Source organism: Agelaius tricolor, unplaced genomic scaffold (assembly GCF_023055355.1).
Source record: "Agelaius tricolor isolate 1412-34295 unplaced genomic scaffold, bAgeTri1.0.p SCAF_5, whole genome shotgun sequence".
NCBI classification, from domain to species: domain Eukaryota; kingdom Metazoa; phylum Chordata; class Aves; order Passeriformes; family Icteridae; genus Agelaius; species Agelaius tricolor.
The window spans coordinates 52,059,553-52,072,546 of record NW_027269265.1 but is presented as its reverse complement, the minus strand read 5'-3'; the positions used below and the strand labels follow the sequence as shown (position 1 = coordinate 52,072,546).

At 41.8% G+C, this 12,994-nt stretch overlaps 1 protein-coding gene across 1 annotated transcript in view; it reads right to left on the bottom strand.

The window, feature by feature from the left end:
* Positions 1 to 243: 243 nt before the first annotated feature.
* The window catches only part of SWAP70 (switching B cell complex subunit SWAP70), a 36,117-nt gene continuing 23,366 nt past the window's right edge, over positions 244 to 12,994 (bottom strand). The window contains exons 5-12 of the mRNA XM_071427959.1: positions 11,609 to 11,755; positions 11,244 to 11,352; positions 9,790 to 9,971; positions 6,321 to 6,428; positions 5,009 to 5,175; positions 4,048 to 4,246; positions 2,599 to 2,695; positions 244 to 2,277 (exon numbers count right to left, since the gene is read on the bottom strand). Coding sequence (XP_071284060.1) covers positions 2,168 to 2,277; positions 2,599 to 2,695; positions 4,048 to 4,246; positions 5,009 to 5,175; positions 6,321 to 6,428; positions 9,790 to 9,971; positions 11,244 to 11,352; positions 11,609 to 11,755 — 1,119 coding nt within the window. The 3' untranslated portion in view covers positions 244 to 2,167. The remainder of the gene's footprint in view (positions 2,278 to 2,598; positions 2,696 to 4,047; positions 4,247 to 5,008; positions 5,176 to 6,320; positions 6,429 to 9,789; positions 9,972 to 11,243; positions 11,353 to 11,608; positions 11,756 to 12,994) is intronic.

Sequence of the window (12,994 nt, the reverse complement as noted above, 5' to 3'; positions counted from 1 at the left end):
CGGCTGAGCCTGCTCTGCCCTTGCCCCATCCTGCAGCAAGGAGTACTGAATATGAACATTTGAGAGCAGGAGTGCTGCTAAAACAAAGGCTGCTTGTGTTATCCTGTGACCACTGCCTTTATTATGCCTTTAACATCCCATTGATCCAACCACTAAACTTCCTCCACACAACAGTCACTGGATTTTGAATTCCAACAGGCCAAAAGAAACCCAGGCAATAAGACATCCATTAATTCCAAAATGTAAATGACTTTATATTACTTTATTAAACAGCCATTTCTAAAGAACAGTAAAAAATACGAAAACATGCAGCATTTGTTGTTCTTAAAAAAACATTGTCCAAAATAAAGACTGTTAGAAAAATTAAACAAGTTTAGCCCCAATACCCCTTCTGCTCTCCACATAAGATGTTTGGTAGTTACAAATACTGTTCCAGCTCCCTTAGCAAAGTTTAACCTTGTGTACATTAGTAACTCTATTACAGGTGGGTGGGTTTTTTATTCACATTGCTTCTGTAAATGTGATCAATTTAAAAAATGCACTGTTATCAAGTTTAAGGAACTACTGTTTTCCTGTACAGTGAGTATAAATAGGAAGATCCTGGATTTTCCTGCCATTCTAATCAGCACTCCATTTACTGAAACATTAAAGATTTCAATTAGTACAAAAATACAACCAGAGAATAAATGTCTGAAAGATTCAGTATTTGAGTGAGTCTTAGTTAATAGGCAAATAAAATACTATTTATGACTTCCAAATCTGGACAACACTTCTGTACAGCTTCTGCTCTTCCAAGACCCAAGTATCACAGTGCTGCACAGCAAGGCACTGCTTATCCTCCTGAAAAATTCACTTCTTATTTACTACAAATAATTTAACATGTAGCTGAACTAACAAGCAGGTGAGGGATGGATGGCCAGGGTACAGTCAAAGCTGCTCACAAGCCACACCAGTGGGCACCTGCTTCTCGAGGGGGCATCTCAAAATGTCTGTACAACTTGGCAGGAATCCTGCTTTACTGAGCAATGCTGGTGTGGGAGATCTGCAAAGCAAAGTTACAGCCTTGTTCCTTTTCCCTACAGAAACAGAAATAACTGGCTTTGTCCCAGGAGAGAACAGTAAGGCACAACAGCAGCCTCTTTGGGAAGCCTTGGTACTACAAAGACTGAAGTTATTTTATTGACAGGAATTACTTTTTTTTTTTTCCTAAAGCAGTATCACTACACATTTATCACTTATATTTAAAAAAACATTTCTTCTTACATTTTTTTTAATCTGGCCTCCAATTAAAAGTAAGACAGTGCTCCATCTGAAAATGGTGGGATGCTATAATCAGATTGCTTGCACAAACACAGCCTTGACATGGAGGCTATTTGCCCTGTGTGTGCTACCACCTTCCATTGATCTGTTTCAGAAATCTGTGAGCCAAAGCTTCATCTTTTATACTATGAAGAGAATTCTCAAGGCTTTATTTAGCACTTCTCAAGTATGAGACAGTACAGAAACAGTCTTGTGTGACTACTTTTTCCAAATGTCTTGCAGCAGTGTTTTCTACATGCCTATCTCCAGTTCTTTTGTTTGGATTCCTGCAAAGATAGCGAAATAGGACACCAAATCCAAGCAGGCAGCAGGCACCCACTGATGGCAGCCCCCCCTTGCCAAGGGAATGTGTCTGAGCACCAAGCACTGTGCAGAGAGCAACAGAGGGACAGCAAAAGTAAAAGGAGGAAGGAAAGGTAATGCTCCATCTCAGAGTTGGACACAACCTCCAGGACTGATTTACCCTGGCTTGAAATGATACTAAACTGAACCAGCAGAACAACTGCTTCCCTGACCTTCTGGAATGAAAGTGATGCTGCCTGACTGGTTAGCTGCTGTCAGATTGTTACAGGCTACTATAGGAACAACTCTGTCACAAGCTACATTTCAATACAAACTTTCAGTTGCAAAGTCTTGGAAACGTGAGGGAAAACAGCGTGTCCTGTCAGACTCCACCCACTGGAATGGCTGAGCTCTGAGCAGACCCTCCAGCCTGGCAAACAGCATTTCATGAGCAGAGAGGCCCAACCTGCTGAGCAAACTAAACTTTGTAAGCAAGAGGCTGCTCTGTGCAAAGCAGAACGAGGGAGGTGGGCTCCTGTTCTGGGCCACGTGTCAGCTGCCACTGTCACTCTGAAGTGGCTTTCTTCCCTTTCCAGCTCCTTTGTCTCTGCTCCAGTTCAGCTTCAGTGAAGGCTGCCGGGCCCCAGTTTGTGATTAAGTGAGGATTCTTGGAGCCTGGAAGATGGAGAGCAAGACCTGAGACAGGCAGTTCTGACAGGGACATCACACTCCCACAATGCAGTGTTCAGGCTGATCCTTGCTTTGTTTTAAACATAAAAGAAACAAACAATATTGATAATAAAATCGTTATAGTAGGGCAAATAGAGGGAAAGCCTTGGAAGCTCCCATCAGCAGTTCCCACAAAGGGTGATATTTATAGGCTGCTGTGAACCAGTAAACTATAGGAAAAGGCAGACTTCAGTAAGCCACCAAGTGATGGAAGTGCATGAGACAGAATAAATACATATTTTTGTAACTCTTCTGTCGATAACTCACCTGGCTCTATTAGTCGAATCAATCCCTCATGATGAGCTACTTTATCTTTCCAACTCTTGGTGTTGTTAGCTGCTGTTTCCAACTTCTTCTTAACCTCCTGAAATAAGACAGAGCCCACTTGAAAACAACAGCTTTACTCTACTTTTATATAAAGATACAACACCTTTTAAACCAAAAGCCAGAACCATGCTTATTCCCCCAGCTCTCTGTTTAATGTGGAAGCATCCTAAGTAATTTAGTCACCACTAAACTCCAAAAAAAAAAAAAGTTGACAAACCAGAATCCTAAAATAACAAGGTTTTACGATATTGTGTAGCTGTGTAATGAAGCTAGTCTTCATTCTTCAGCCTAGACTGGTTTTTTGGACAATTCCAAATGGAAGGCTAGAATTTACATTTAATTATTTCTAAAATAATTGTTTTGTGGATTTTTTTTGTGGTTTTATATGTCTACTCTACTCAGCAATTCCTTTGGAGTAGTAAATGATGCTTCCCATACAAAAAGCCTGAGATGTCACCTAAAAAAGAGCCAAGTACTGGCCAGAAGCAATCTTGTGATGATGTGAGATGTAACACCACCCTGGGAAGTTGTAAAGTGGCCACAGCTACCCCAGCTGGGCCCTTGCTCGCAGTGAGTGCAGCATTCATGCTCTGTGCCAGGCGAGACAGGCTTGTCCTTCAGAGCTCACCCCATAAACACCCTCCCCTGCTAAACACAAACCCAGCCAGGCTTTCTTTCCTGACCTAAATAAATGCAGGATCAACACCTCTCTAGCCCTGGAAAGTCTGCAGCACTTCAGCCTCTGTACTTGCTGGATTCTGGCTCTTATTTCTTCCATGAACAGTTACTGACCTTCCCCAAAAGCACTCAGCAGAGCAGAGAGCAGGCCTGGCTTTTGGGACACGAGGCTCTGCTGCACACTGAGAATCTGAGCTAATCTATCTCCTACCTATCCTTAACTTCCATTCAGTGCTGAAATACATTTTTGAGGAGTAGGTGCCTACAGTAACACACATTGACTTTTCCTCTGTAGAAGACAATACAGTGCCATAACATCATCAAAACACTGCAAGAATTACTACATCAGAAGCAAAATGCACCCAGTTATGGCAGCAGTGGGACTGCACATGAAGTGAGACTGCAGTAAAGACAAATGTACACAGAGTATTTCAGGATGTGACTGAGCTGGCCTGCATGCAAATTGTGACAAAAATAAATAAAAGAGGTTCAGAGGTGTGTCTGAAACAGATCCTCTTCTTCAAATGTAGATACTGGTCTAGAAACTGAGTAAAAACTAGAAAAAAAACCAACAAAAACAAAAACTCAACCAACCCAACTGTCCTACCTCTTACAACTTTTGTGCCATAACCCTTAAAGAAGCATAATATTGAAGAACTTCAAATTCAATCTATGGCTAAGGATGAGAGGTTGATGACCAGAGCAGCTCACCTCATACTGCTCAAGGGCCTCCTTCCTTTCCAACTCAAGTTGTTTCAGTTGCTCCATGGCCACTTGAAGAGCCTGTTCCTTCATCATTCTCTGGTTTTCCAGCTCTTGCTTCTCTGCTTCTGTCATCTGAATGGTCTGTTGCTGCTGCAAATGCCATTTTTCCAATTCAGCTCTCTTTGCTGTCTCCTCTTCCAGCAACCTGCAATGGGGATTGTGATGTTAACTGCACTTTTCACATAAGTTGTATCCATGCAGGGAACCCAAATTAATTAATTTTTTCTTTCTTTTTTTTTTTTTTTTTTAAGAAAGAAAGAAAATATTGTTTTTAAAAAAGCTTGGGAAGCAGGGAAAAGTTATTGTTTGTTGGCTTGCCTTCAGTGTCATGCCAGCAGTGCAAGCAGTCTGACTGTTACAAAGGGCTATTCAGAAAATGTAGTCAATAATGCAAATACACAACACAGAGCCTCAGAAGAAACAGGCATGCATAAGTTATCTTCATTGTCTTAGGAGGACTGAGTATATGAAGAAAAAAACCACACTCCACAAAGCCACTGTAAGAGGAAATTTAACCCTTTATCCTTACAGTTTAAACCTGTGATAAAATACAGCAGAAAATTCTTTTTACAGATACTCCTTTATAAAATAAACAGCTGAAAAACCTGTACAGAGTGATCTCAGTTTTTCACATGCTGACATGCACAACACCTGATGGAAAAATAACTGCACCTGCTTTTCCAAAACTGCTGAGCTTGCCCTCTGCTAAAGGCTAATCAGACATATTTTAAAAATCATGAACAGCAGCTTCAGCCTTCATATCTTAAGGAAAAATAAAATCTGTGCTGTGTTTAGACTTGGAGATAGTTCCCCATTCCAAGAGGCAAGCAGTCATTAGTAGCAGGGCACAGGTACCCACTGTTGGCAGGGGAGACTGAAACACTTTTCCACCTAGTCAAAGCCATACCTGGCCTGAAGTTTCCTCACAGTCTCTTCATCCTGACGCGCCTGTTTCTCATCCTCCAGTGCCTCCTGGAGCTGTTTGTACATTTCTTCCAGTTCACGTACTCTTTGTAAATACTGTTCCAGTTCAGATGATTTCTGAGCAACCTGCTCTTCCATTTTTTGTCTTACCTAGCAGCACAAATTTGGGACACATAAGCTACCATTCAACTCAGGTTTCCAATTTTTAAAGGAATTGCCAGCTTTCCCTCAGGCCATGTTTCCAGAGACAAACCTCTTCCTGCTGACTGCAGAGCAGAGCTGATAAAATTGAGGCTAGATCTGCAGATGTGGAACTAAGAGCATTTAAAAAAATAATAATAATATGGGCTACTTATATTGACCTACTTCCTGCAGCACAGGATTTCTACAGGGGTTCAAACCTAATTTCAGTCAGCTTGATCTTGTTGCTTAGTTTACAGATACACAACTGAAGGAAGAGAAAGGTTGTAGAGAGGCCAGGCATGAAGGTCAGGCTGCTTTAAGGGCACTGTTTTCATTCTCCCCTTGGCAGCAGTATATCTCACACTTCTGTCTCTGGATGATGGCACAGTATGGATAAAGGGGGTTGGAATGTCCTGCCCCATTGGTCTGCAGGCTGCTCCCCTCAGCTGACCCAAATCCCAGTGACCCAAAAAGGGATTGTATTCAGGAATTCATGCTCAGCCCATAAAGCAGCACTGTGTGCATTAATGTCCTGAGATGTCCCATCACATCCCTTTTTCTACTTCTTTTCCCCAGTTAACAGAACAACCTATCACAGCCCCTGAAGACTGAAAATCAGCTCTTTGGGGAACCTTCAGTGTAGCTGAATAATAACAGTATTGTAAAGCAGCAATATTTATTTATTTTTTGTATCTGTGTGTGTGTATAATTGTAAAAGAACACACAGCATAAAAAAGCTGTTCTAGGAACACATAAAATGCATTTTGCTTATTCATACAGCAAGTACTGGCCTCAGGTTCTCCATCTCTGAAAACTGCAAGAGGAACTTCAGTCTGCATTTGTCCTTCAAACAGTCTATTTTTTTCCCCAATTTTCCAGTCATATTTAAACCTTGAATGCTGCACAAATTGCAACCAAGCTGTTCCAGTATTTGAATTCACCGGTAAAAATATTTTAATCCTCCATCTCAAATAAACGCAACATAGATTCCATTCTCCAGGCTCCTGCAAAACCTGTGGAATCCTTTCAGTGGCTGCCTGTGAGGGAAGCCCTTGCTGAACACATGGCTCCCTATGTGGAATAGCAGCAAAACCCCTCGTTGCACTTCTCACCATTTTTTCTCTCTCCAGCTCCAGACTGAAGCGATCTTGTAACTCAACTTGAGTCTGAAGCCTTTTCTTCTCCTCCTCAGCAGCACGAGCAGCTGCTGCTTCCAGTTGCTGAAAGAGAAGGGTGGGGGGTAGGGGGAAGAAAAGAAGGAAGAAAACAATTTGTCAAAACTAAATTATTTTGAGGGAATGGAACTTTATTTAACAACTTTTGGTTTTTAAAAAAACTGAAGAAGCCTTCAAAAGCATCAAGGCACCAGTTTGGGTTTTTTAATGTCTGAGACTACTCACAGACTTTAAATATAATTTACTATCTTGATTGTTTGCAAGACAATTTTAAATTTACCAATGAAAAGGCAATTACCTGACTATCTCCAAGTTTCCTCTGAGTCTTGCTTTGCTCAAATGACAGAAATCACTGTATTTCCTCCTCTACCTCAATAGGATAGAAAACTTATCATGAAAAAACACATTTCAAGCAGGAGTGCATAGGACTTCCAATAGGGAAAACATGCCAGCAAGCACAGAGTTCACACAGAAACAGAAATGAGAAGCACTGAATTGCCATGGGAAAGCAGAAGTGTCAGGAACTTTGACTAGAATAAGTGATTGTGCTATTGTGAATCATCCCTCTAATATCCCCTAAACTGCCAAGTAAGGTAAATAAAATCCTGGTCCATAATCATCACTTGAAATTAGGAGGAACATTAGCTAGGGCCTGGGAAACAGCTGCTGATACCTTTCCACCTCCTGCATCTTATTTTACTTTTGTTGAATCTTGATTTCACAAATAAGGACAATGGTCACAGTTGTTCCTTTTGCCAGGATTTCAATCCCTGCAAGGTTAGAAATCTTCAAGTACCAGCCTAAACTTTACCAGTAATGAAAACAAAACCATTCTTTCACAAAATTTTCCTAAGAAAGTTATCTGATGCTTTTTTTAAAATATGCTGGGTTATGGGAATTGCTTCCACAGACCTTTAGCAAGTGCAGCGCACAACATAAAGATGACAGAGACCTGTTGGAGCAAGCCCAGAGGAGGTGACACAGGGACAGGCTGTGCAGAGAAGCTGTGGATGCTTCATCCCTGGAAGTGTTCAAGGCCAAGTTTGATGGGCCCTGGAGCAACCTGGTGTAATGGAAGGTGCCTCTGCCCACAGCAGGGGGACTGGGACTGGATGGTCTTTAAGGTCCTTTCCAAACCAAACCTTGCTGTGATTCTGCCATGCTCCTGAAGGTACCACATTTAAACCATGCTCCCTCACCAACCTAGATGAACTAAAGAGATGCCCCAATGATTAAAACTGCCAAGCTCCAACTTTCACTCTTTTACATGCTTGTAGTACCACTCTGGTCTCAAATAGATGGGAAGAAGTGAAGGAGAAGGTTCAGGTTTCTGGGTTTATATTGCAGAACACAGCACAGAACTGCTCTCCTTTGCAAGGCTTAAATGATGCAGGTGTTTGAGAAGCAGCACTCTTCCTCTGCCAGGACATTCAAAAGCATGTCATTGTAGTCAAATCCAAGATGCCTATTTAAGTGAAATCTCCTCTAGATTTCTTTCCCCACTCTGAAATTAAACAAACATTGCCAATTCTGAGCTGAGAGGGTGAACATGCAGAGTCAGAGGCAAGGGTGGGTGCCAGGCCATGGCCAGAGAGCTCAACAAGAAAATTATCCTTGTCCACTCAGTATCAGCAACTTCCTGCTTCATCCACCAAAGCTGTTCCTAGCAGGTAAGGTTACTGGGAACTGTGCACTTCAGGGAAAAGCCACAAGTGTTGGAGGGGGAATAGAACAGGAACACACCATTCCAGCAGGCACAGACAGCACAGAGTCCCTAAAGCCCATGCAAGACCTCAAATTGAAACAAAAAGGGTGCATGTGTCCTGTGCATGCTCTCACACAAGGAAGAACTTACCTTCCTGTCTGTTCAATGTGCACATGTCAAAATTCCAGTAAAAAATATGAAAAAAATCTATTTTAGACAATAGCATTTATTCTTTTGGAATACTCTACTGCAGGAGCTACCAGAATACAAACCAGTCCCAGAGTGCACTTTGGCAGATGCTGCATAAATGGTGGCTCACTGCCATCAGCAGCAAATCAACCTCTGAGCTTCCCAGAACAATCCAGTTTCCTGAAGCATTTACAAAGCCCTTTCCTTGAAGAACAGTTTTCTAACTAATCAAACCCTTTCAGTTCCTCCAACAATGTGCCTCCTCCCTAGCTCCACCTAGGCAAAGTGCAGTAGTTCATGTCACAGCCTAAGACACCTTCCTTGAAAAATCTTTTTGATCCAACCCACTCCAAAAGATGCTTCTGGCCACAACTCTCTTTAGTTTACCCACTGTGATATTTATGAAACTCCTTGGAGCCTGCCAACATCCCACTGCTCCTTTGGGGTTGCTCCCATGTTGCCTTCCCCCCTAAGTGTTTTTCCATAAAGTAAACAATGCAGAAATCCTACCTTATTATTTCTGTTAATGGGTTCATTACTTAGCAGTAGAAGGTAACATAGGCTATCCTTTATTGTCTATGTTGCATTCTGAATCTTAAACACAAGGTAGACTACAGGTGCCAAAATTAAATTTAAAAATGGTTTTCCACTGTCAGACTCCATTTAAGGCAAACAGAGTAATACTTACCTACATCAGGACTATCAGTGCAAGACTAATTTTAAAAAAGACAAATTTCTCCTTGCCACAAATTGTGACAATGGCAAGAATTTAAAAAATGTGGGTTTTAAAAATTTTGTTTGCTTTCTAGACTTAAAACCCTAAATGTCCTCACAATATTTATAGCTGCAAAGACCACTGAATTTTTTTTCTAAGGGCTGAAACTGGTGGGTTTTATTTATGAAAAGCTCAAACAATTATGCAGATTTGTCCTAAATGGGAATGAAAAAAACTTACATTAATTTAGGGAGGTAGTGGAGACATGTAGAGTAAACAAAGGAAGACCTGTACTGCTCTAGCACCAGGGACTCAGCAGCCAAAATGTAAGGCAGGAAGTGGGGAGGGTTTGAATTAGAATATTGGGTTCTAAGCTCTTCTCAAGGCACACTCCACACTAAAAGTAAGAAAAGCCACATATTTTGTTTTCAAACATAGAAATTATAGAAATTCATCTGTGGGAAGAAAAGAGTTCCCATAAACATACAAATAACATAACAAAACTTGGGTAAACTATAGAAGAAAATCTTCATGCAAAGCCCCATGTTTGACATATGTGTCTGACAGAAAAGGAAAACAAAAAGCCCAAAAGCAACTGAAAACATTGATTTCTCCTGTCTGCAGACACCATCAACAGAGCTGGCAGGCTCTTCTTCACCAGACTGCTCAGTACAGGGGCATGACACAAGCACAGCTGCTCTGGAGGAGTCTGCTCCATGTGCCTGAACAGCACAGACACACCAGTCCAGCCACAGGCACGGAACTCCGGGCTGGAACGCCGGCGGCTCCGCTCCCACCTTGCGCACGGTCTCCAGCTCCTTCTGCTTGTTCTCGTTGGCCGCCTGCAGCTCCCTCATCTGCCGCTCCAGCTCCTCCTGCTCCGCCTGCAGCTTCTGGCGCAGCTCCTTGCGCTTCTGCCGCGCCTCCTTGTGCGGAGGAGCGCTGCCCGCCCGCAGCAGGCTCACCGTGCTCTGGATGGCTGCGGGGACAGAGGGGAGCACCGTGAAGGGCAGCGCTCAACTTTCTGGGGAGGCCTGGTGAAGAGACCCGCAGTGCTCTGCTGTGCCGTGCTGGCTGCGGGGTTGGGGATTTTTGAATGTATTTTTAACTCAGAGAGCACTGTTGTCAGTTGTCCTAATTCTCATCAGGCTGGCTGTCAGCACAGAGTTGTGTTGACAGAAGTAAAAGGCACTTAGCTCTCAGTGCTGGCTGCGTGCCACAAGGATAAGGTCTAATGCAATTGACACAATGCAATTCCACTGCACTGTGTCAATTCCAATATTGATTTGTAACAGGCTATGCACATAGGAGTCACGCATACACCTGGCTGCAAGAAAAAACCCCAACCCTTGAGGATTTCTTACTACCTAGACTCAGTGACTTGGCAAGGAGTAAGGTGTTACCTGCCTTCCCTAGAGCCAACTTAAACCCTGAATTCTTAGATACTCCAAGGGAAAACTTTCTCCCAGTAAGACAGTAGCTCTCATTCACTTACATGCGGTGACAAAATATTTAAGACAGCAAAGCTGAGGAGTGGCAGATGATTTTGGTATTTTATTTACATACCACAACCATGAAAAAAAGTCTTCTTTTGAATCATTCATCATACACCTGACTTTGGTACAATGAACACATGCTGCAGGTAAAGAGGGAAGTGCAAATGAAAGCCCAGAGCTCCAAATATTTAACTGCTGCACATTCTTCAATGGCATTGGGAACAACAGCTTTGCAAGGGCTTCTGCCTCACTCTGGAGATGGATGTACCCATCACATACCTGGGAAGGTCTCACAGCAGGGGAGACCTATTCCCTTTACTGTGGGACTAGAAAAGCAAGCCCTAATTCCCAGCTTTATCCTCAGCTCACCAAACCATACTACTTCAAGCAGAACTGTACAACCAAAGCCAGTATTTTACAGTGCCAAAACAAACAAGCTTTCCCTTTCTCCCCAAAAGCAACAATTTACAATGTTGCTTCCCTTCCCCATCCCTAGAAGTACAGTGAATATAAAAAACAACAATAACAACCATTTCATTTTGGTTATGGCTGCCTGAATTGAGGCACCTACATGACAAAAACTGATTTCCCTTATGTGGATCTTTAGTTATTCCTGAGTCTCAGACCCCTTAAAGTTCCATGTGCCCAGAACAGAGATATCAAAAAATCACAAGACACGAATTTCAAATTTGAATAAAGCACTGCTGTAAGAATTCCACTAAACTTTCACATAACTAGCATTTTTGAAACCTCACCTTGAATCCATTCCTGCTTCTTCTTTTTATCGGAGGCACTGATCTCAAAGGTTTTATCAAGACATTTGATGAGGAAAAGGCATTTCTTTCCATCTTTGTCAGGCAAGGCCTAGAATGGGTAACAATAAAGATTAGCTTTGCAAACAGTGAAATCTAATTTACAAAGTCAAACAGCATTTATGCACTTATGTGTCACAGAGCTACAAATACCAGCACTAAGAGCCTTTATTAAAATGGTGTTCATGAACTGGTGTCGTATGAAGTAAAAACAAGCTCTGTTAAAAGATACCAGGAGTCAATCCCACACACAAAAAATGATTAATTCTGATCTTTAGAGACATACATTGTTTTTGGACTGGTTTTACCTCTACACAACAGTTGCCATCCAGTATGATGTCTCCCTTCTTTTCCTTTAAATCTTCACTTACATAGTAGGAAATAATATTGGGTTTTAGCACAAACCATCGTTCCATCCAATTTTTCCGTTTGTGACCTTTTTTCAGCATGTAGCCCTGTTAAAAGCAACAGAGCAGCTGAAATGCCTGTCCTCTGCTGAACCATCTGGTTTTTTGGTTATGTAAAGATGTAAAGACCCAACAAAGCACACAGAAAAGTTACCTCATAGCCCCAAACAATTTCAAAGTTAGCCAGTATTTCAGCTGTACCTTCCATTTCTGTAATCATATTCCCCAAATACTTACATACTTTTGTCTGACAGTTAACTTCCAAAAAAAGTCAAACCACAGATGAAACTGAAACACCAACATCAATATAAGCTATGAACAAGTCATATAGAAAGTATACTCTGTATCCAGAGTATTCCAGATTAAGAAGATAAAGAAGTTGGAAGGAAGACCATGGAACATTTTTCTGTAATGGCTTTCATCTATAACTGAAACACCTATTAACATTTTTAATACATACAAATGTCCTTGTACTAAATATATATATAAAGCAATGTGCTGTGGCATACTTAAGCCAAAGGTATCTTTCTCTACAGGTCTGAGGAGTAAGAAAACATTCAGAACAGTTGAAGAAGCCTTTTTGTTTAAAAAACAAACCAAACCAAACAAAAACCCAAGCCACCCCTACACATACAGCTTATCTGTGCTCAGCTTTTCTAGCCACTGAAACGTGTCCAGAGCCAAGGCCGTGCCTATTCCCAGGTGGCATCCCACTCCCCTGCTCCACACCAGGAATGCACAGCTTTGTCTGCCACCCCCACACTCGGGGCTGAGCTCTGGGTGGTTGCAAGGTCATGTGAAGGACTCCTGCAGCTTCAATCTTTCATGCTTTGCACACTCTAAGTCATAGGCAGAGTTTTTTTTTTTCCTTTCCTGAATTACCAAATTTGCTTTCAAAGCCAAGTCAGACTAATATTTTCCCCTCAAATTTCTGCAACATATTTACCTATTATTTCAGTATCAGCTGCCTCTCACCTTCCAAGAACCCACTGAGAGCTCTTGAAAAGCAGGAGCTTTTTCACACCAACCATCACACAAAGACACATCTTTCAGAACACTAAATACCACAAATTTAACTATTGCTGCTACCCTCTGTAAGCCTTAGAGATCCAGGATGTGTTCAACAAAAAGGGTAGCACAATGCTTGGTTATGAGACCATGTGTCATTAATTAATACCTTGAAGCAATTATGTGATTACTGCAATAAACAGGACAATTCTGAGAATCAACAAGGTACCAGGATACTGAAATCACACAGAACTCCACCCTCCACCAGGTCAATAAGTG